The 24,992-nt window shown below is 36.0% G+C and overlaps 1 protein-coding gene and 1 non-coding gene across 3 annotated transcripts in view; both read left to right on the top strand.

Annotated features, from left to right (window-relative positions):
• IPO7 (importin 7) overlaps positions 1–24,992 on the top strand; it is a 58,285-nt gene that overhangs the window by 23,504 nt on the left and 9,789 nt on the right. For both annotated transcript variants that reach the window (XM_034995548.1, XM_034995549.1), the window contains exons 5-19: positions 4,050–4,206; positions 5,774–5,863; positions 9,695–9,789; positions 9,903–9,987; positions 12,986–13,120; positions 13,750–13,849; positions 14,791–14,867; positions 15,028–15,144; positions 18,796–18,885; positions 19,300–19,465; positions 19,647–19,807; positions 21,774–21,902; positions 23,836–23,902; positions 23,986–24,111; positions 24,551–24,648. In XM_034995548.1, the coding sequence (XP_034851439.1) occupies positions 4,050–4,206; positions 5,774–5,863; positions 9,695–9,789; positions 9,903–9,987; positions 12,986–13,120; positions 13,750–13,849; positions 14,791–14,867; positions 15,028–15,144; positions 18,796–18,885; positions 19,300–19,465; positions 19,647–19,807; positions 21,774–21,902; positions 23,836–23,902; positions 23,986–24,111; positions 24,551–24,648 (1,693 nt within the window). The remainder of the gene's footprint in view (positions 1–4,049; positions 4,207–5,773; positions 5,864–9,694; positions 9,790–9,902; positions 9,988–12,985; positions 13,121–13,749; positions 13,850–14,790; positions 14,868–15,027; positions 15,145–18,795; positions 18,886–19,299; positions 19,466–19,646; positions 19,808–21,773; positions 21,903–23,835; positions 23,903–23,985; positions 24,112–24,550; positions 24,649–24,992) is intronic.
• Positions 19,034–19,217, top strand: LOC118004363. The gene has a single exon (XR_004677556.1). It is a non-coding gene; the product is annotated as a small nucleolar RNA SNORA23 (small nucleolar RNA).

The following is a 24,992-nucleotide window of genomic DNA, read 5'->3' as shown; positions in this document are numbered from 1 at the left end:
CATATAAAAATTACTGAATTATATGTTGATTTTAATTTAGTATTTTCTTTTTAAAAATAGCATTCTTATTTTAATTCTTCAGTCACTTCTGTTGATTCAACTGAGAAACTCGTTGTGCCCTTTTTTCGTATTACCTGTTTCCCTATTCAAAAACTGGGTTATCTCTAATTCCTCTATATGGGCTCCTCAATATGTGCTGATAAAAGGCCTAAACATAAGCTTTTTTTAAATGTGAAGGGTATTAGAGTACTTTGAGCATTAGAGCTCTTTAACTTCTGGCTTTCTGTGAATTTTTTATCTTTTTTTTAATGAGAATTTATTTATTTATTTGAGAGAGAGAGAGAGAAATAGCATGAGAGGGGAGAGGGTCAGAGGGAGAAGCAGGCTCCCCGCCAAGCCGGGAGCCCGATGTGGGACTCGATCCCAGGACTCCAGGATCATGACCTGAGCCAAAGGCAGTCGCTTAACCAACTGAGCCATCCAAGTGCCCCTGAATTTTTTATCTTAATTTGGTGTCTTGATAAGTTTCGAGAACCTACCTGTAATTCTTTAAGAAGGGTATGTTGGAATTTCATATGATCATTTTTAATCATTGTGTTTTGAGGGATTCACAGTTACCTGTTTCAGTGTTTGCATATTTGAGCAAATTATAGTTCATGTAAGTAATCGGTATCATTAAGAAAGATTTTAGGACAAGGGATCATTTTAGATCTGGGTTTAGGGATGAGAAAAAAGATCTAACCTTGGAAGTTGAGGTAAAGCATTTCAGGAATGGTAAGCCATACATTGAAAGGATTATCTCAAGTGTGTAGTGAAAGTAATGAAATTTGTAGGCACTTGAAAGTTTGGTAACAGAAAATTTTGAGGAAGGCATGAGGAACACTTACACCATGATGGTGGCTTTATTTCCAGTCCTGACAGCTGCACAGATGCCATTGTGAGCCCTCTAATTCTGGGGCCTGTAGTTAGCCTCCGATACCCTTTTTGGGTCCCAACTCAAAGTAGCTGATGAACTGCTGCTTTTCTTCTGAGCAGGAGAGAAATATATCATTTACAGCATTGGTACTGGTGTTTTCTTGTGTTCCCACCAGCTACCCATCTTCCTGCTAAGGAATGTTCCAGCTGTTGCTCCAACTTCTATCAGAGTGCCAGTTGTTGTAGTTCTGGTAAGTGAGTGACTAAAATGAGAGAGAATAACAATAATAAGCTGTTATTGTCATTGAGGAGGTTAAGTCTCTCCTGTCCTATAATGTTAGCAGGAGAGAGTGTGACAGAGATTTTTTAAATGCAAGACATAGGAGGCTGCTACGGTATTGGAATTCCAGTTCATTTTCAGCCAGTGTTCGATTGTGGAGCACAAGGTGTTCACAAGGGATCTGTGTGGACTAAAGCAGTTCTAAGAATATTCATGGAGAAATTGGAAGTTGTGGTGGTCTTCAGGAGCATAGATCCTCAGGAAATGCTTGTCAGTTGAAGGAGCACAGAAGGAGCATTTGAAGAGGAAGGCATGTCACAGCATACGGAGTAGTATGAACAAAGAAAGGTACAGAGGTGGAAATGAGATACTGTCTTTAGTGGGTAGTGAGGAGACCACTAAATGGTATGGATAATTTCTGTTTAGAGGTCGGGGATAAATTTGGACTGGTAAATTGGGACCATGTTAAAGAGGGTTTTGATGCCATGATGGAGAATTTGGATGTAACCTTTTAGATGCTAATATACCATTGAAGATTTGTTTTGTTTTGTTTTAACAGTAAAGTGATGGGCTAGTACTTAGGATTTCCTATGAGCATGGCTTACTAGATTGGCACATCGTAGCCTTGTGGTAGTCCGCTTTTTTTAGTGTCACATTTTCATGCTTTCAGGAACTTTCAGGTCTTACTGGTTAATAATTTGTTTCCTACCATAATTACTTTCATATACCAATTAGCATAGATTAGCAGCTAGTACCACCTTATTTCTAGTCCTCTCCTGAATGTAGAGAGGGAAGGAGGAAAGAAGAATGTATAATATGGAATGGGTACTCAAACCCTCTTAATGTGGGTGTTCATCTGGGTTGGGTAATTGGAGAGAAGCGCATAATATAGTTCTACCTTTATTATTTTTTTTTCTTGTTTTTTCTACCTTTATTATTAAAAGGAAATATTGTCTATAATCACTGTAGTTTGTATTATCAGATTGGACACTGCAAATGACTTCCTTTCATAAATTGTTAATTGTTTTTACTGAGTGAAAGAACTGTACATATGTTTTAAAATGTATGCTAGGTATAATTTCTCAGCACATTAAAACAGTGTTTAAAATAATCTATCAGTTAATTGTTTAATAGTCTCAGTCATTATTAGAACATCTGTCTTGGTGTTTTTTATTCTTGGTAATTTACTTCGGTTCTAATTTCATCTAGTAGGGAAAAAGAATCTAGGCTTTTTACCTTTACTTTTTTTTTTTTAAGATTTTATTTCTTTCAGAGAGAGTGTGTGTGTGAGCGGGGGGAGGGGTAGAGGAAGAGGGAAAGAATCTCAAGCGGACTCCTGCTGAGTGCAGAGCCCCACTTTGGGGGCTTGAGGGCTTGATCTCGGGACTCTGAGACCATGACCCAAGCTGAAATCAAGAGTCAGACACTTAACTGACTGAGCCATCCAGGCACCCCTTACCTTTACCTTTTAAAAAATGTGCTCAGATACTCAGTTCTTAAATATATTTTCTTCCTCCAAGGAGGCTACCAGTAGATAAAACTGGAATCTGGTAGGAAAAACCAATTAAAAAAGCAGTTTAATCTAAAAAGATAAATTATGTTTTTTAGAATAATGACTTAACCACTAGTCTGTATTTTGTAAAGCTATTCTGCCTATTGACTCCTTAATAATGGAAGGTAGGATGTCATTCCTGTAGTTCTTTTTATTTTTTTAAAGATTTTATTTATTTATTTGGGAGAGAGAATGATTATGCAGATGGGGGGAGAGTGAGAAGCAGAGCAAGAAGTGAGGCCCAGGCTCTATCCCAGGACCTGGAGATCCTGATCTGAGCCAAAGGCACACGCAACTGAGCCACCAAGGCGTCCCCCTATAGTTCTAATCTGCTAATTCAGTGTTTAAAGTTTTTTTTCATTGAAGCATAGATGACCTAGTGTTTTTTAAATTGAAGTACAGTTTAATTAAAGTAAATCAACAGACCTCTTTAAATAATATTGTTAAAATGCTAAGAAATCTGTATGCAGAATTCTCACTTCGGTCAGCAATTCTTTACCCACATCCTTGGAGCAAATGTGATTCAGAATTCAGGATTTTTTGTATTTTAGAAAGATAACGAGGTTCACATAATACATGTTAAACACTCCTGTTGAAATTGAACTAGCATCCAGTAGTCAGACACGTATTATCATATCTACTATAAAATATGTGAATATCCACTCCAGATGGGATAAGTGAAGACCATAAGTAGCCTGTTGAAGTCAGGTTTTGTTGCCAAATAGGTTACAAAAGAACTTTGTTTATAAAGTGCCTATTTTCTGCTTTCTTGATGCCACTTCTGCCTTAATGCTTTCGGTATGTAAATAAGGGTGGTAATATATAATCAATTTTATATCAGTCAGCTGCTAATATTTAAAAGCCAAGTCATTGTAGCTCTTAAGTTGTATAAGTATTCACAATTAGAGACTGTTGTGAAGTGGTTAAGAGGGCAGACCTTGGATCTTGACTGATGAAGTTCGTACCTAGATGAGTATGCTGGGAAAGATTCTTCTCTGTGCCTCAATTTCCTCAAACTATTGAAGTGAGGATACTAATGGAGCCTTGGGGATTATTGACTTCATAATGAATGCTCAGAAAATTTTAGATATTTTATATTTTGGGGGGTTTTTCTTAAGTTGCTTTTGTTTGTGATTTGGTTCCATTGTTGGTTTTTCTTTTTTTTTTCGAGGAATCTAAAGTTGCTTAGGAAGTATTTGCTTATATTTGTGTGAACAAACAAGCAGTTTAATTTTGTATCTCATACATATAATTAATTATGAAGTAAATTCTTACAGAATTAGTTTGTATTCCTACCCAAAGGTACAAGAAACCAGAGGAACGGAGTCCACTGGTAGCAGCAATGCAGCATTTCCTGCCAGTTCTAAAGGACCGTTTTATCCAGCTTCTTTCTGATCAATCTGATCAATCTGTCCTCATCCAGAAACAGATTTTCAAGATCTTCTATGCTCTTGTTCAGGTAATTTTATAAAGCAGTTTTATAAAGCAGTTTTTATATATAAAAGTCTATCATTTGCTACATTAAAAGATAACAGAATTTCTGTGTCTTGATAATAATTTCATTTGAAAATCTGGATTAAATGGATGATTTGCTAGTCAAATATTAATTGCCAAAATTATATGTACATTAAAAGTCTGACCAAGCACACTTCCCTAAATACACAAACAATTCCAATAAATCTTAAATTATAACTGGTCAATCTTAAGTTCTCTTAACCCATCTGACACTATTTACAAAATTAGTAAAAATTTTTTACGCCTTTCACCTTAAGAATTCACAAGTCTGAAAATCAGTTACTGAAATTACAGTTTATATTTAGCATGAAGAGCATGAACCCGATGTTCCAAATACACCCAGATTGTCCCAGTAATAAACAAAACCTATTCCTAAGTTTAACACAAAAGTACTAATACTGTGGCTTGACTGGCACACATGGGCTTCATCCTTTTTACATATTCTGAATCTTCCTGGGATAAAAGATACCCACTAAGGAAATGATTGTATTTTCTTAGTGGGATGTAATTACTTATATGAAACAGTTTTTGATCAGGATTAAAATTCTAGTTCTTTTTGTGCCATGTAGCCATAGAAGGATTCATCTTGTGTACTGGAACCTTTGGTTCAATTCATACCCTTACTTAACTTTAAAATCTCATTTAAATAGACCTGTAACTTCCAGTGCAACTGACTCACCATGTTGTTTGGTTGGATTTTGCGTGTCTTTCCTAGATCAGTAAAGACAATCTGTTATCTCCCAGTCTTAACCAAAGGGCACTTCAATGCCATTCCATTGTCGTCTTCTTAAAGAATTTTTAAAAGTGATTTGGGTATACAATTTCTATACTGTTCTTGTTTTCTAATTGGTAAGATTATAACTTAGATTAAGAGTAAGTTATTTTTGTAAACTGTTCTAGGGCATAGGACAAAATATTTAATTTCCCAACTAATTTTTTGACGCTAGCATACCCTGATATCAAATATAACCCTGTCTCACTTATGAAAATAGATATCCTAAAATCCTGAATAGGATATTGATTTTATGAGGCTATTGAGAGGATTTATCCAAGGAATGCAAGAGTTGGATCAATGGTAAGAGATCAGTTTCTGTGATTAACTCTTATATGAAAAAAAGGACCTATAACCATCTCTAAGGATGCCAGATAAAGTATTTGATAAAATTTAATAACCATTCCCACTTTAAAAAACAAAAAACAAACTAAGAGTCCTGGGATAGAAATTTTCTTCACTTGATAAAAGATGTTCACTAGAAATCCACAGTATCACTCTTATGGTAAAAATAAGATATATTCCCAATAATTTGGGAATAAGACAAGGATGTTCACTGTCAGTGCCACAATTCTCTGTTGTAGATAACTGACCAAATCAGCCAGATAAGAAATTTGCTTGTGTACTAAAAACTGGAAATCTGGGTTGAATGAAATACTTTTTGTAGGTTTTGTGAAGAGTTGAAGTGGGATTTTCTTTTGTAAGGATTTTAAAGTATTGATTCTTGATTTTTGTTTAGTATACACTACCACTGGAGCTGATAAACCAACAGAACCTGACAGAATGGATAGAAATTTTAAAGACTGTTGTGAACAGAGATGTACCTAATGTAAGTCTCTGTATGTTCTTGTATTACTAAAATATCTAATTATCTTTTGAGAATTTTAACTGATATTTCTGTAACATTTTTATGAGTTTATATAATTCATGATGCAAATTATTCTAGATGAAGAGACCATTTTGTTTGTTTACGTAAGTGCAATATTAATAAAAAACTGCAGGGTTATTTCATAAACTATTGTTTAGGTACTTCTCTTTATCTAATGCTTCTGTTTCTTCTCAGTTTTTTATTAATCTATAAATATTTTTTTTAAAGATTTTATTCATTTGTCACAAAGAGAGAGCACAAGCAGGGGGGAGTGACAGGTAGAGGGAGAAGCAGGTTTCCTGCTGAGCAATGAGCCTGATGCAGAACTCGATCCCATGACTACTGGGGTCATGACGAGCCAAAGGCAGATGCTTAACCGACTGAGCCACCCAGGTGTCCCTATAAAGATTTTTTTTATTTGAGAGAGAGAGCACATGAGCGGGGTAGTGGGAGAAGCAGACCTCCCCAGTGAGCAAGGAGCCCTACGCAGGGCTGAGATCATGACCTGAGCCAAAGGCAGACACTCAACCAACTGAGCCACCCAGGAGCCCCTTTATTTAAAAAAAATTTTTTTTAAGATTTTATTTATTTTTTGACAGAGAGACAGCGAGAGAGGGAACACAAGCAGGGGAGTGGGAGAGGGAGAAGCAGGCTTCCCATGGATCAGGGAGCCCGATGTGGGGCTCGATCCCAGGACCCTGAGATCATGACCTGAGCCAAAGACAGACACAACCCAGTGAGCCACCCAGGCTCCCCATGATGAAAATTTTTGAGATCTACTCTCTTAGCACCCTTCAAATATACAGTACAGTACTGTTAACTATAGTCACTATGCTGAACGTTATATCTCCAGAACTTACTTATCTTATAACTGAAAGTTTTGACCACCTTCCTAAATTCACTATGGTAATCATTTCACAATGTATACATATATCTCACCATTGTGTTATACACCTTAAACTAATACAATTTTATATATTATATATATTTTTAAAAAGCGCTTGCAGCTAGATTTTAGCCTAATAATTTGTCAGACACTCATGAACCAGAAGACTTTGTAGTTAGTTACATTACTTATTTTTTTAATTTTATAGATATAACCCATATGCCATAAAATTCACCTTTTCAAAGTATACAATTCAGTGGGTTTTAGTACATACAGAATTGTACATACAGAATTGTACATACAGAATGTAGTACATACAGAATTTTTTTTAAGTCACTTCTTAAGATTTATTTTTGAGAGAGAGAGCACAAATGGGGGTGAGAGGCAGAGGAAGAAGCAGACCCCCCACTGAGCAGGGACCCTGGGATCATGACCCTAGCCGCATGCAGACGCCCAACTGAGCTGCCCAAGTGCCCAGTTTAGTCACAATTTTTATTTTATTTATTTATTTTTTATAATTATGGTTACTTTTTTTTTTTTTTTAAGATTTTATTTATTTGACAGAGACACAGTGAAAGAGGGAATGCAAGCAGAGGGAGTGGGAGAGGGAGAAGCAGGCTTTCCACAGACAGGAAGCCCAATGCGGGGCTCGATCCCAGGACCCTGGTATTATGACCTGAGCCGAAGGCAGACACTTAATGACTGAGCCACCCAGGCGCCCCAGTCACAATTTTTAAAGTAACTGCAATTTTTCTTTATAATCTAGTTTTCTAAAGAGGTAGGGGGATTTATAAGTCCTGAATACATGATGTGTTTTAAGTGTTTTAACATTCCTTATTTAATCCTCAAAAAAAATCCCTCTGAATTTATTTTTTATTTATTTCCCCATCCCCTCTGAATTTATTTTATTTTATTATTATTTTTTAAAGATTTTATTTTATTTGAGAGAGAATGCACAGGTGTGCACGCGCATGAGCGAGAGAGAGCAGGAGCAGGGGGAGGGGGAGGAGCAGAGGGAGAAGCAGACTCCCCGCGGAGCAGGGTGTCCGATGCTGGACTTGATCCTAGGACCCTGGGATCATGACCAGAACTGAAGGCAGGCGCTTAACCGACTGAGCCACCACCCAGGCACCCCACTCTGAATTTATTTTAAGTGGAGACATAGAAGGGTTATATAATTTATCCAAAACAATTTTATTAGTGGCATAACTGAGACCAGCCTCCTGTTTTGTGGTTTATTGCTTACATTTCTATTTAAAAGGAAAAACAGTGTAGAGGTGCCTGGGTGGCTCAGTTGGTTGAGTGTCTGACCCTTGATCTTGGCTCAGTTCTTGATCTCACAGGGTTGTGAATTCGAGCCTAATGGTGGGCTCTGCACTGGGTGTGGAGCCTGCTGTAAAAAAAACAAAACAAAAACAGTGTAGAAGAAAGGAATAGAACATTTCTTCCACTCTGTAGGAAACTAGTTTGGTGTATGTTTTTCTGGACACATTTAATAGGTACAGAATAAAATTTTAAAAGTTTTCATTTATACACTCTGTACTTTTTGGGTATAATTTATAAACACTCACATATTATAAACAAACAGTCAGTGAGTTATCAGTTATATGTATCCATGTAATCATCACCTAGAATATTTGCTGGTGGCTAGTTTTAGTCATTCCTATCATCACCATTCTCATTTCTAGGACCATAGATTAGTTTTGCCTGTTCTAGAACTTAATATAAAATAATTTTTTGTATGTACCTTCTTTTGCATGATATATTTATGAGATATATTCATGTTGTGTTATAGTAGTCTGTTCCTTACGTATTCATGTTGTGTTGTAGTAGTTTGTTCCTTTTTATTACCAAGTAATATTTTATTGTGTGGATATACTACAGTTTATCCATTCACAAGTTGATGGACAGCTGGGTGGTTTCAGGATTTTAGTAGTACAAATAAAGCTGCTATGAATATTCCTACACAAATCTTTTTGGGATCATATATTTTCATTTTGAGTATACCAAAGAGTGGAATTGGATCATAGGGTAGGTATATCTTTAACTTTATTAGTAACTTCTAAAGTGATTTTCAAAGTGGTTGTACCATTGCTCTCACTTTTTGTTTTAATTTGGGGTTGCTCCAAAGTCTCACTTTCCCATTATAAATTAAAAATACGTTGGTATGTTATAGGTCAGTATGTAAGGATCCAATCCATTCTTTTAGTGGATTGTATAGTAGTCTTTTATAGATGTTCCATAATTAAGCATTCACTTATCAGTGAATGTTTAGGGTCTTGGTAGTTTTCCACTATTGTTTTTAAATGAAGGTCTTCATCTGTCTATCCTTTTGTGTTAATACTAATATTTCTGAAACTAGATTTCTGAAATGGTGTTTTTCATGCCCTTTTGATTTGAACTATACTGGTTTTGATTAAACTACTTTCCATGGCCTTGACTTTATATTATTTGGATTTTGACTAAAATGTGTTTGAGCTTGCTCTATAAGAATTCTAAAAAGTAGGGTCGCCTGGGTGGCTCAGTCGTTAAGCGTCTGCCTTCAGCTCAGGTCATGATCCCAGGGTCCTGGGAACGAGCCCCGCATCGGGCTCCCTGCTCCGTGGGAAGCCTGCTTCTCCCTCTCCCACTCCCCCTGCTTGCGGTCCCTCTCTCGCTGTGTCTCTCTCTGTCAAATAAATAAATAAAATTAAAAAAAAAAAAAAGGATTTTAAAAAGTATATCCTTTGTAGCTAAGTAGTGAAGCAGATGAAAGTGCCTCTCATATTTAATAAATAAGACTACTTTTCCAAATCTAGCCTTTTATTACAAAAGGCTAACATTCATTGTGAGTCTCTTCTCACCTCATGCTGTTCCTCTTAGAGTGTATCATGTCTTACTATCATTAAATAAATCTCTCTTCAAAGGAAACACTTCAAGTTGAAGAAGATGACAGACCAGAGTTACCATGGTGGAAATGTAAGAAGTGGGCTTTACATATCTTAGCAAGGCTTTTTGAAAGGTAAGCTCTCAATATATGATGATTTAGGTTTATTTTTTCATGCTCTTAGTTTTTATAAGTATCAGTATATAAAGCATTATAAAGAAACAGTGGGCATTTTAATGTTCTTTTAGATATGGAAGCCCTGGCAATGTTTCCAAGGAGTATAATGAATTTGCTGAAGTATTTCTGAAGGCATTTGCTGTTGGTGTCCAGCAAGTAAGTCTAAGAATTTTTCTAAATTGAAACATGACATTATTATTAGGTTAATTTCTGTCTTGCTTTTTTTCTGATTTATTGGTACCCAAAGATTGCATGTAGCAATCTTTAACATTTTTTTTTTTAAGATTTTATTTATTTATTTGACAGAGAGAGATAGCGAGAGCAGGAACACAAGCAGGGGGAATGGGAGAGGGAGAAGCAGGCTTCCCGCTGAGCAGGGAGCTTGATGCGGGGCTCGATCCCAGGACCCTGGGATTATGACCTGAGCCAAAGGCGGTCGTTAACACTGAGCCACCCAGGCGCCCCAACCTTTACCATTTTGAACTCTGTAGCAGGTCTCATTTTTTGGTCTTAGGTCTTCCTTATTCCCTTAAATTGTTGAGAACCTCAGCAAGCTTCCATTTATGTGAGTTACACCTATGATATTTATCATATTAGAAATTAAAATTTAAGAGTATTAATTCATTTAAAAATAACAAACCTAATATATTAACACAGAATACATGTTTTTTTTTAATAACTGCTTCCCAAAATGAAACATTTTTAACAAAAGGAAATGGCATTGTTAAACATTTTTACTAAATTTTTAATGTATGGCTTAATAAAAGTTATATACTCATCTTCCTGTGTATTTAGTCTTTTTAAATTTTGCTGGACATAAATACAGACAGTGTGGCCTCAGATAAGTTGGAAAAGGAAAGACTTTTAATAGACTTTTCACAAAATTGTGGAAATTCTTTGATACCACATCAAAATATGATAATGATAGTTTTTTTTGTTTTTGTTTTTAGTAAACTCTATACTCAATGTGGGGCTCAAACTCATGACCCCAATATCAAGTCACATGCAGTACCAACTGAGTCACTCAGTACTGGTAGTTTCTTAAAGGTTAATTGCAGTGTAGAGTTTTTTAATAGCAAGCATCTTAGATTCTTTTACATTAACACCTGTTGATTTATATTATACTTTGAATGGATCATTTATCCATACATGATTTTGTAACGGCTGGTCATTTGGAAAATTGAGTTAATGAAGATTGTCCAAATGTTAATACATTTCATTATGCAATTTTATCTTTTTAGAGGTTTATTTATTTTAGAGAGAGAGCATGCATGAGCAGGGGGAGGAGCAGAGGAAGAGGGAGGAGAGAAGCAGACTACCTGCTGAGCGCTGAGCTTACCACGGGGCTCAATCTCACGACCCTGAGATCATGACCTGAGTGGAAATCAAGATTTGGAGGGTTAGGGGCGCCTGGGTGGCTCAGTTGGTTAAGCAACTCTCTTCGGCTCAGGTCGTGATCCTGGGGTCCCGGGATCGAGTCCCGCATCGGGCTCCCTGCTCGGCGGGGAGTCTGCTTCTCCCTCTGACTCTCCTTCCTCTTATGCTCTCTGTCTCTCATTCTCTCTCTCTCAAATAAATGAATAAAATCTTAAAAAAAAAAAAAAAAAGATTTGGAGGGTTAACCGACTGAGCCACCCAGGTGCCCCTCATGCAATTTTTAAAAAAGAAATCACATTTGCTAATACTACCACTGATGTCATCAGAAATATCGTTAAATATTGGAAAGCTAATTAGGTGGATCAAAGTCTTTTGCATCTAAGAGTTTGAGAATTCTAATTTTTGTTTCGAAGCGCAGATTTTAACACCAGTAACATACTGTCGGTTATTTTCCTTGAAGTGACAGGCTCATTTTATTCATTTTTGAGGGGAAATATGCCATACACACAAGTCTAAATAACCATAATTTGTCAGTTCTTCTTTCAAGAATATGATAGCATTTGATGGGAAAAGCTACTATTTCAACTTTTCTTCCAACCATTGTACTTTGGTATTAGAAGAAGTGCTACATGTGTACTCCCCATTTAATAATAATTATATTTTGATTCATTAAGAGTGTTCTTAAGGAAATAATGCAATATATGTTAAGAAAAAGAAGATAGGAGGGGAAGAATGAAGGAGGGGAAATCGGAGGGGGAAACGAACCATGAGAGACGATGGACTCTGAAAAACAAACTGAGGGTTCTAGAGGGGAGGGGGGTGGGAGGATGGGTTAGCCTGGTGGTGGGTATTGAGGAGGGCACGTTCTGCATGGAGCACTGGGTGTTACGCACAAACAATGAATCATGGAACACTACATCAAAAACTAATGATGTAATGTATGGGGATTAACATAACAATAAAAATTTTAAAAAAGTTCATAAGGAAAGGTGTTTTGAATTTAATGTGGCTGTAAAGAATATGATGACTGCTGGTACACTTGGGTGCCACTTTTTTTTTTTTTTTTTGAAGATTTTTATTTATTTATTTGTCAGAGAGAGAGAGCACAAGCAGGGGGAGCAGCAGAGGGAGAGGGAGAAGCAGGCTCCTCACTGAGCAAGGAGCCCGATGCGGGACTCGATCCCAGGACCCTGGGATCATGACCTGAGCCGAAGGCAGACGCTTAACGACTGAGCCACCCAGGCGTCCCTGGGTGCCACTTTTTGATTCATGTTAGGCAACAGAAGTTTTGCCACCACTGCTTTTGTACCATCGATACAGATGTTAACATAGTAAAAAAGTCAGATAACATCTTAGCCTTATTATGAAAATAGTTTTGACCTCACAGACCCTTCAGGAGGTCTGTGGGGCAAATCTTGACAATTGCTGTTCTGAAATACCATGTAGAATTAGAGCTCCTGGCAGACATTAAATTGGTGAGTGGTTTGGTAAGGTTTTTCTGGGAGGTAAGTAACCTGTGGTTTTCTTTTTATACTTAATCAGAAACTATTCCTTTGACATAGTAGTAATTCAGTTTATTTATTTGAAGTATCTTGAGAATAAATATGGTTCTCTAATACAAAATTTTAAAAAATTACTTTCTTTTTAAGAGAGTATGGTTGTTATTTGAGGATGATGATATGGGTATTAAGAGACATGTCAGATGTTTTTACTGACTTATAAAACGGTTAAAATTTCTATTTAACTTTTGGTTTTTGATCAAATATTTTTTTCCAAGGTTTTATTGAAGGTATTATATCAGTACAAGGAGAAACAATATATGGCTCCTCGAGTTTTGCAACAGACATTAAATTACATTAATCAAGGAGTTTCTCATGCCCTCACCTGGAAGAATCTGAAGCCTCATATACAAGTAATAATTTTCTATCTGAAATGTTTTTCCAGAAAATATAATGGAAATAACATTAATTGTCATAAAGGTTGAAAAGTGCATATTTTGTTGACTTGTGTTGCTTAGTCTAGTTAATTGTTTTGATAATACAGTAGGAAAATGAGAAAATACCTTGACACAAACTTATAAAAGGTATTTTGTGATTACCTTTTAATTTAAAACTATTATCTTAAAATTTGCATTTAAATTCTTAGTACTGGCTTATGGTTGTAACATTTTAGTCACGTAATTTGGAATAAACCAAGGACTATTTCACCAGATTAGTTTTGAGGGTAATTAGCTTATGTACCATTTCTATGAGTAATTTATTTGCTTTATTTAGAACTACAGGATTTGATGGACTAAAATTTCATAATGTATTTTCTCAGAATACTTAATTGCTACCTATATACACATGTCTTATTTTATAATTGTTGCACAAACTCTAATAGTATATACCTTAATAATTGATCTGAGAATCATTACTAAAGTTTGATATTAAGCTTTGAAATACATATTATTGGGTTGCTTTTGTTTTAGCACTTAACCAAAATTGAAGGTTTAAATTTGAAGACTGACTTAAGGTTACTTTCTTAACTTTTAAATTGCAGGGCATTATCCAAGATGTTATTTTTCCATTGATGTGCTATACAGATGCTGATGAAGAACTTTGGCAAGAAGACCCTTATGAATATATACGCATGAAGTTTGGTAAATTTTCACTTTCTTAGAAACAAAATATGTCAGTAGCTAAGTTTGTATATAGTATATATAAGGGTGTCGTAAGGCCTCACCTTTGGTTCTGAAAAATCTTTGTTGTTTTAATGTAATTTATCCATTTTTTAGACTTTTTGGGGTCTATTCATTAGTTATGGCATTTGATAATGATCTTCATTTTTAGCAGACACAGATAGTAGTGTTACTAAGTTACAATTATTGGATGTGCTTTTTGGCACATGCTAAAACTAAGAAATTCAAGATTACACCTTAACACTGTCAAAACTATACTTTTGGACCCCACGTCAGTCATCATATGTGTGGGAAATGAGAAGACTATATTGGAAGCTGGAGTCACATTGAGTCTGCATGGAACTAAAGGATTGTAATTTGACTAATGTTGAGTATTAGTCCTTCTTCCTACCAAAATCTTTTGTATTTGTAGTAGATTGTACTTTTGTGACCATATTGTGAAAACTTTCACAGTAGTTGTGTTTTATATGAAAGAAAATGATCATTAAGATAAATTAATGGGGGCGCCTGGGTGGCTCAGTTAGTTAAGCAACTGCCTTCGGCTCAGGTCATGATCCTGGAGTCCCGCATCGGGCTCCCTGCTCAGCGAGGAGCCTGCTTCTTCTCCCTCTGACCCTCCCCCCTCTCATGTACTCTCTCTCAAATAAATAAATAAATAAAATCTTTAAAAAAAAAAAAAAAGATAAATTAATGGATTAAAATTTAATTTGTACTGAAAAGACATGAAATTAGAAGCTGTTGCAAAATTATATAGGAATCTGGGTTCCTTTTTATACCTTGCATGAACATTTAGCAAAATTTTAAGGTCTTTTTACAGAGCATCATTTGTAAATTACGTGAAAATGTTTCTTGAAGAAATTGAAATTGCTGATTTTTGTATTAATTTTAAATTTATTCTCTAGATGTGTTTGAAGATTTTATTTCTCCTACCACTGCTGCCCAGACACTTTTGTTTACAGCTTGTAGCAAGAGGAAAGAGGTAGGTTATTTAACGTAGAAAACTTTTGCTTTAATATTTAAAATTTGTTCAGATATACACTCAGCTTTTAATGTTAGCCATGTAAGTCATTTTGTCTTTTTTGTTGTTAAGGATTGTTAGGAAATCAAATAAAATGTTAACTTCCCTTTTTTAAATCTAGGTACTGCAAAAGACAATGGGATTTTGCTACCAGATTCTTACAGAACCAAATGCTGATCCTCGAAAAAAAGATGGAGCCCTGCATATGATTGGCTCTTTAGCTGAAATACTTCTGAAGGTATTTCTTCTTTTCTGTGCAAGTAGTTTCATAACAGTTTTACTTTTTTTATTTTATTTTTATTTATTTATTTATTTTTTTTAAGATTTTATTTATTTATTTGAGACAGAGAGAATGAGAGACAGAGAGCATGAGAGGGAGGAGGGTCAGAGGGAGAAGCAGACTCCCTGTCGAGCAGGGGGAGCCCGATGCGGGACTCGATCCCGGGACTCCAGGATCATGACCTGAGCCGAAGGCAGTCGCCCAACCAACTGAGCCACCCAGGCGCCCATTCATAACAGTTTTATTGAGATAGAGTTCACGGGGGCACCTAGGGGCTCAGTCAGTTGGGCATCTGCCTTTAGCTCAAGTCCTGATTTCAGGGTCCTGGGATCAAGCTGAGTCGGGCTTCCTTCTCAGCAGGGAGTCTGCTTCTCCCTCTCACTCTCTGTGTGCTCTCTCTCTCAAATGAATGGATAAAATCTTAAAAAAAGAGAGAGAGATACAGTTCACATACCATACTGTTTGCTCATTAAAGTGAATAATTTACTGGTTTTTTATTATAGTCACAGAGTTGTACAGCTGTCAACCCCAAAAGAAACTATTAGTTTCTTTACATTTCTTCCAAAATTCTCAGCCCTAGGCTACCCCTAATCTCCTTTTTTGTCGTTATAGATTTATCCATTTTGGACATTTCATGTAAAGGGAATGCTATATAACATGTGCTCCTTGAGGAGTGGCTTTTTCACTTAGCACAATATTTTCAAAGTTCATCCCTGGTGTGGCACTTGACAGTAACATTCCTTTTTGTTGCCAAATGTTCCACTGTATTGATATACTACATTTTATTTATGCATTCCTCAGTTGGTGTACACTTGCATTGTTTCCATTTTTTGGCTATTACAAATACTGAAGCTGTGAGCATTTATGTACACATCTTTGTGTGGACATAATTTTTTTTTTTTTTTTTTTTTAAGATTTTATGTATTTATTTGACAGAGACACAGCGAGAGAAGGAACACAAGCGGGGGGAGTGGGAGAGGGAGAAGCAGGCTCCCCACCGAGCAGGGAGCCCGATGTAGGGCTCGATCCCAGGGCCCTGGGATCATGACCTGAGCTGAAGGCAGATGCTCAATGACTGAGCCACCCAGGTGCCCCTGGACATAATATTTTCACTTCCCTTGGGTCACATACCTAGGAGTCAAATTGCTGTCCTATTTTGAGAAACTGCCAGATTGTTTTCCAAAGTGGCTGTATCATTTTATATTTTTACCAACAGTGTATGAGGGTTCCAGTTTCTATGTCCTCACCAACAATTATTACCTTTTTATTGTAGCCATCCTAGTTGGTGTCAAACAATACATCATTGTGGTTTTGATTTACATTTCCCTGATGACTAATGATACAGAGAATCTTTTTTAATGTGTATATTGGCTATTGTATATCTTCTTTGGAGAAATGTATATTCAAATCCTTTGTCTATTTTTTTAGCTGGGTTATTTGTCCTTTCATTGTTGAATTGTTAAGAGTTCTTTGCATATTCTAGGGGCACCTGGGTGGCTCAGTCGTTAAGCGGCTGCCTTCAGCTCAGGTCATGATCCCAGGGTGCTGGGATCGAGCCCCACATCGGGCTCCCTGCTCAGCGGGAAGCCTGCTTCTCCCTCTCCCACTCCCCCCTGCTTGTGTTCCCTCTCTCGCTATGTGTCTCTGTCAAATAAATAAATAAATCTTAAAAAAAAAAAGTTCTTTGTATATTCTAACTATGAGACCTTTTTCATATATATGATTTGCAAGTATTTTGTGGGTTATCGTTTCACTTTCTTGATGTCCTATGAAATACAAGTTCTGATAAGATTCTGAAATTATGTCCAGTTTATATTTTCTTTTGCTGCTTGTGCTTAAGGTACTTCTTTTGCATGACTTATTTTATTTTCATGTTGCAAGATAATTGTAAAATAGTGTGTTTTCCTTTAAAAAATTTGTCTTTAAGGAAATTTATAAACATGAATGAATCCATTCATAGCCTAGGAACATCATGCTTTTGTGACATAAATTTTTAATAAAGAATGACCCTAGATTAGATTTATTTTTAGGAACCTCAGCTTAATTGTACACATTGTGTCTGACTTCATAAATAAGATCTGAAATTTATTTTGCTTAAAAGTTAATAAGTAAATATTAAGTCAGAATCCTCTAACTCCCCAGGAACCTTCTTACATATCACCATTAATTTGTAGGGTTATTTTGTTTATATTTTAGTTTTTTATACCTGTCCACATATCCTTCTGTTTATAAAGACAGTGGTTATTTGTTATATGGCAGGCTGGGAATCTTTAGTGAGTTCTTTTGGCAAGTTCAGATTTTTCTTTTTTAACTTTTTATTTTTAAGTAATTTTAGACTTACAGAAAAATTGCAAAAATAGTTTCCATTCTTCATCCACCTTCTCCTAATGTTAGCATCTTAGATAGCCATACTGCAATTCTCAAAACCAGGAAATTAATATTGATAGCATACTGGTCACTAATCTTACAGACCCCTTTCACATTGTGCAAGATTTCCCATTAATGTCCTTTTTTATGGTCCATGATCCAGTCCAGGATCCCACATTGCGTTTAGTTCCCATGTCTGTCTTCACGTTTTCAAGCATTTATTTTTAATGTTGATGTAATATGCAATTCCAGGAACTCTTCTTAAAAGCTTGCTACCACTTAGAAAAGACCCTACTTTAAGATTCATGGGAATATCTTTTTTTTCCTTGACCATGGCATTTTTAAATTATTTTGTTTTATGTTTTTTTTAGATTTTATTTATTTGACAGTGAGAGACACAGAGAGAGAGGGAACACAAGCAGGGGGAGTGGGAGAGGGAGAAGCAGGTTTCCCGCTGAGCAGGGAGCCCCATGCGGGGCTCGATCCCGGGACCCTGGGATCATGACCTGAGCCGAAGGCAGACGCTTAACGACTGAGCCACCCAGGCGCCCCAACCATGGCATTTTTTTAATTAAAAAAATTTTTCTTTTTTTAAGATTTTATTTATTTATTTAAGAGAGAGCCAGAGCTCAAGAGCACAGGTTGGGGGCGAGGGACAGAGGGAGGGAGAGAGGGAGAAGCAAACTCCCCGCTGAGCAGGGATCCTAACACGGGCGGGGCACTATCCCCAGACCCTGAGATCATGGACCCTGAGACCATGACCTGAACCGAAGGCAGACGCTTAACCGACTAAGCCACCCAGGTGCCCCAAGAATATCTTTTTAGATAACCAGATTATTACCTTGTAAGCAGGGTCTTTTCTCAGTCTGTGTTGTATTCATTTAGAACCTTTCCAGTGAGGCTTTATTTCATTATAATAGTTTTTTTTCTCATTATAATAGTTTTATAAGGTAAGGAATAAAATTAACCACACTCCCATTACTCAAACATGATTGCTCTTAAGATTTGGTGTAAATGCTTTCTAAGCAAATGAAGTAAAAAGATTAAGGAAAAGAAGTTCAGTGTTTTTTGATGGTGAAGTTTGAGAATGAGAAAATTAGATATGGATCCTGAGGTACAAAGAATCAGAATAAATACGTGTTTTGACATAAATAGTCATTTTTAACATTCGTGTATTTATTTGGCATTTGAGATGATTATATTTGGAATTCTTTCAAAAATAATTTTTGTTTATATTTACAGAAAAAGATCTACAAAGATCAGATGGAATACATGTTGCAGAATCATGTATTTCCTCTCTTCAGCAGTGAACTAGGCTATATGAGAGCAAGGGTATGTTTTAAACCTGTATTCACTGATACATTTATGTTTTGTAATGAATGACTGCTTATGTAGACTTTTATGTGGAACCTTTTTCATGCTCATCTTAATAAAAGACTTACTTCATTTTAGACTTTTTCATGTAAATATTTAAATGGCTGTTGTAATGTGTGCATAGTTTTCATCTGTGTCTGATAGCAGTGTCTGTCTGTGTTTTGCATTCAGATCTCGCTATCCACACAAACGTCATGCAGCCAAAGAATAAGTTGGGATCATAGTACTGGTCTAGTGTTGTCTCTTTGGACATATCTACCACTGGCCAGCCTCCAAATTCCCATACACAGAACTTTTGGAATAGATATACTGTAGCTTGGGGCAGTTTAATGTAGGATATCTGTAGTAACTCACTGCATTTTTTAATAAAAGGCTTGCTGGGTCCTTCACTATTTTTGTGAAGTAAAGTTCAAAAGTGACCAGAACCTGCAAACGGCCTTAGAGCTGACACGAAGATGTCTGATTGATGATAGGGAAATGCCTGTGAAAGTGGAAGCTGCCATTGCACTTCAAGTGTTGATCAGCAATCAAGAAAAAGGTAAAGGATTTATATCTCATAAATAGTGTAGTGTTTTTACAAATAATTGTACAAGGCATAATCCTAGAAACTTGATACATTGTCTTCCCCTTTATGGGAAAGTATTTTTTATTTTTTGATGTATGTTATATCAGGTTTTAGGAGGTTTGGGCCAAATTTTTTTTCTCTCTTTTTCTTGCAGCTAAAGAATATATTACACCATTCATCAGACCTGTAATGCAGGCTCTTCTTCATATAATAAGAGAAACAGAAAATGATGATCTTACCAATGTAATTCAGAAAATGATCTGCGAGTATAGTGAAGAAGTTACTCCTATTGCAGTAGAAATGACACAGCATTTGGTATGTTATTTGAACCAATCATTCATTCACTACTTTACCTTATAACAAGTATTTTCATAGAGCTTACTGTATATTGGGTACTGTTCTAAGCCCTATATATATATATATATATATATATATATATATACATATATACACACACACATACACACAGACATATATATATATATATTTAGCTCATTTAATTCTCACACAGTCCTATATGAAGAATATTCATACACTGAGAGAAAATGTGAGCTATAAAAAGGTTAAGTAACTTGCCCAAGCTAGAATGGATGGAGCTGGGATTCACACCTGAAGTATATGCCTCCACAACACACATTCTTAACTACTATCTATATTGATCATGACTGCTTTGTTTGTATGGTTTTCTGGACTACTTTGGATGACCAACTTAAAGATGAAGTAGGGAAAAAAAAGATGAAGTAGAATTAATAGTTATAAATAGGTATTTTCAAAAAAATTTGAAATTTCTTTTTTTTAAAGATTTTTTTTTTAAGATTTTATTTATTTATTTGACACACAGCAAGGGAGCGAGAGGGCACAGGCAGGGGAGCAGCAGGCAGAGGGAGAGAGAGAAGCAGGCTCCCCACTGAGTGGAGAGCCTGATGCGGGGCTCAATCCCAGGACCCTGAGATCATGACCTGAGCCGAAGGCAGATACTTAACTGACTGAGCCACCCAGGCACCACAAAGATTTTATTTTTTTAAGTAATCTGTACACCCAATGTGGGACTCGAACTTACAACCCTGAGATCAAGAGTCACATGATTTGCTGACTGAGCCAGCCACGTGCCCTAAATAGTTTTTTTAAGAGAGAGAGTAGAGCACAAATGGGGCAGAGGGAGAGGAGAGAGAATCTTTTTTTTTTTTTTTTTAAGATTGATTTATTTAAGAGAGAGAACACAAGTGGGGGGTGGGGGCAGAGGGAGCGGGAGCGGGAGAAGCAGACCCTCCCCATCCCCCGCTGAGCAGGGAGCTGGATGCGGGGCTCCATCCCAGGACCCTGGGATCATGACCTGAGCCAAAGGCAGAGGCTTAACAACTGAGCCACCCAGGTGCCCAGGGAGAGATTATCTTAAGCAGGCTCCATACCCAGCGTGGAGCCCCGATGCCAGGCTCCAGCTCACAACCCTGATATCATAACCTGAGCTGAAATCAAGAGTGATATGCTTAACCAACTGAGCCATTTAGGTGCCCCTAGATAGTTTGTTTTTTTTTTTAATGAAATTTATAAACAGTAGTTATTCAGTAGTTGGCCTTTGTTTGCTGTACATAGCCCCAAACTTCTGAGAATTAATAATGTAAATTATTTAAGGGTAATAGAAAATATGAACATGTCCACAATTACCATTCATAATCCCTATACAGTGATTTATTTGATGCAGTTTATATTCCTCCTGAGTATTGAGGTTTCAGGAATCTAGCTCTTGGTATTTGCTTTGGATTTAAGCAAAAGCAGAGTTTTGTGAAAAACTGATTTTGAAATGGGGAAGGATATTTGAATAACTGTAAAAGCATTCTTTAAATATGTATATTGCATTTATAATAAGCTGATTATTAGTTAGGACTCCATCCTTTACTTTTCACAAGTTTGAAAACAATTGAATTTTGTAACAAAAAACTGTGATTAATATACCTGTGTTTAGGCATTGTCAAATATTAGCCAGTAATATTAATAAGAATATTGATAATATTAAACACTTTGTATGCCTTTCCTCATTTAATCCTCAAAGTATCTCTATGATAAAATTCTCAAATGAAATGTCAGGAAACAGATCAAATAACTTAAGGTCACCTAGTAAGTGGCAGTACCATTTGATTATAGAGCCCAGAGACTCTTAATTATTATTAATCAGTGGTGACATTGATTGGTTTTGCTGTCCCTGTGAGAACATTTTTAAAAATTAAGTTAATGTGTTTATACTGCTATAACGGCAAGTTTAAATTTATTCTCTTGAATCTAGGCAATGACATTTAATCAGGTAATCCAGACTGGGCCAGATGAAGAAGGAAGTGATGACAAAGCAGTTACTGCTATGGGAATCCTGAATACCATCGACACACTTCTTAGTGTAGTTGAAGATCATAAAGAGGTAAAATGATTCAGTGTTAGAAGGTTTTGATCCAGGTAATGATCCAAGTTTTAGGGAATTTAAAGCCATTTTTCAGCAACTGTTCTAATGCTTTTTTGGAAGGCTCTGGCTTATCTAATTCTCTGATTATCTTCGACATTCACCTTGATTATGCCAGCTTTTAACTAGTTCCCTTTTGTAAGGAAAGATTGGTATCTTATAAATATTTTAGGTTCTTTAGTACTAGAAGGAATGGAAGGAGGTAAGAAGGAATAGGAAGGAGGTATTTGTATTATACCCGTATCTTACCTCAAGGCTCTCGATTTTGGCTGCCTCTTAGGTTACCTTTCTCAGATCCAGATCCAATAGTGTGGTGGTTCCTAGGAAAACCTTCCTAGTTTTCCTTTTTTTAAATGGAAGGTCAGAGGGAGAGAGAGAATCTTATGCAGGCTCCATGCCCAGCGCAGAGCACGATGCAGGGCTTGATCTCACAACCCTGAGATCTTTTTTTTTTAAGATTTTATTTATTTATTTGAGAGAAAGCATGAATGGAGGGAAGGGGCAGAGGGAGAAGCACACGGGGTTTGGTCTTGGGACTCCAGGATCATGACCTGAGCCAAAGGCAGACACTTAACTGACTGAGCCACCTAGGTGCCTTTCTAGTTTTTCTTTTTAATTAAAAAAAATGTTTCTTAATGATAGTAAACTACACATAACATAAAGTTTACCATCTTAACCATTTTCAAGTGTACAGTTCAGTGGTGTTAGGTATACATTGTTGTGCTATCATTACTATCATCTTTCTAGTTTTCTCACAGTTGTCTTTCAGAAAGAGAATTGTAATCATGAATTTTTAAAAATGAAGTAATTTAAGACATACAAAAAAGGGTAAAGAACAGAAAACTATAACCAATACCCTTTAACTACCACCTAAATTTATTGGGGTTTTAGCATTTTATAGTATATCCTTTAGACTTTATTTCCAGTAAGAAAACAATTTCAGATAGATGTAATTGAAGCCCTTGGAGGACCACTTCCTGATCTCATTTCCCTCCTTCTTTCCCTTAGAAGTGACCAGGGTCCTGAATTTGGTGTTTATAATTCCATGCAGATATTTATATCCATAAATCATATTTTCAGATTATCTGCAAATTGCCTTTGCCACAGGAGATTTTTGGTAAACTATTTGTATTCTGCATTATAATTGGAAATAGGTAGACACCATGAAGAATTCTGTAGCTGTCTGTGGTTAACAAATCAGTTGTTACTATATTTGAAGAGTTGAAAATGTTTTAAGTATATATAATTGAAGTGGATGTCCTGGTTCTATATCCAGTTAGAAACTTTATCTTGTCTCTCCTCCCCACTCTTTAAACATTCTGATGGCTTCCAGGGATTTGGGATCTGATTGAGGATCATACTGACAATTAAAGAGGAATTTGTATTTTTGGTCTTGGGGTGTGGTTCACTATATCTAGTAATTATATAAATAGAGGTGACTTAAGAATTAGTGGGAGTGGTAGGAATAATGCCTTCTTTCAAATAATTTTTCTATAAGCCATTGACAGTGACTTTTCAATTACATCTGGGCTGAGTTGATCTATATTTAAACACAAAAAGGTCTGTAATCTGCAGAATGATGTGGCTCCTTTATTTTCATAATTATTTACATTTTTCCAAGATACTATTTTTTCCTTTACTTTTTAGGTAAACTGTGCAAGTGATTTCTTGTGTGTGTTTCATTGTAATAGTATTTCATTAAATTATAATGGTATTTCATTAAATTTCAATTCCACATTGACCCACAATTTTATAATGAGTCACTTCAAAACAAAGACTTAAAATGATTTAAGATATTGACTTTATATTTCAATAAGCAGTGAATTGCATTATACATTATTAATTAATTCACTGGTGTACTGTAGTAACATACAACGTTTTTCTTCTCTTTTAGATAACCCAGCAGCTTGAGGGAATCTGCTTACAGGTCATTGGAACTGTTTTACAACAGCATGTCTTAGGTATATACCTCTAATTGTGCTTAGAATTTCCTGCTATTTCATATCAGCAAGCATTGTCCTAATGACTCCATACTCTCCTTTAGAATTCTATGAGGAGATCTTCTCTTTAGCACATAGTTTGACGTGTCAACAAGTGTCTCCGCAAATGTGGCAGTTGCTACCTCTAGTATTTGAGGTTTTTCAGCAAGATGGCTTTGATTACTTTACAGGTAAGTCAAGTCAACATATAAATACTGAAGATTTCCCCCCGTTTTGATTTATTTTTAGTATACAGTTGAACATAATATTCTAAATGCTTCTTTATTTAGATGTTTTCACTTGTAGTTGATGCTCAAGGATGATACCATTGATTTCCATTATATATTTTGATTTAGTTACCCTTTTAGATTTGTTTCCTTTAACACATATTCTCACCCTCCTGCTCCTGTCAGTCTTTTTTGTACAATATATAATAATACCCTTTGCATTACACACACACACACACACTCTCTCTCTCTCTCTCTCTGTTACAGACCAATCTCACATTTGCTTTCGTTTTCTAAGGAAATTTTTCAGAAACAGCATTTATATTAGTAAAGATATTTAACTTTTATTACTTTTTTATGTTTAATTCATTTTTTAATGTTTTTATGTTTTTTATTAATACAGATATGATGCCTCTGCTCCATAATTACGTAACAGTTGATACAGATACACTTCTGTCTGATACCAAGTATCTTGAAATGATATATAGTATGTGTAAGAAGGTAGGTCATTTTTAGTTAATACAAGGATATATGTCATGAGGCTGGTGCTGTGATAAGTATGAAATTGTGAAGAGTGAAGATACATGACACATTATAGTGAACATATTATATGGCTCTGACAGAATAAGGGCTTTAAAAGCTATAAACTAAAAGACTGATTCCTATATGCCACAGTAATGCCTTTGACAAATATTTGTCTTCTGTCTGCCCTGACATTTTTTTTTTTTTTTTTAAGATTTTATTTATTTACTTCAGAGAGAGAGAGAGGGTGGGCATGAGAGGGGAGAGGGGCAGAGGGAGAAGCATACTTCCAGCTGAGCAGGGAGCCCGACATGGAATTTGAT

The sequence above is a fragment of the Mirounga leonina genome, unplaced genomic scaffold (assembly GCF_011800145.1).
Source record: "Mirounga leonina isolate KUSES-001 unplaced genomic scaffold, KU_Mleo_1.0 Mir_92, whole genome shotgun sequence".
NCBI classification, from domain to species: Eukaryota; Metazoa; Chordata; class Mammalia; order Carnivora; family Phocidae; genus Mirounga; species Mirounga leonina.
The sequence above is the reverse complement of the archived record's forward strand: the minus strand, read 5'-3'. Positions and strand labels throughout refer to the sequence as shown.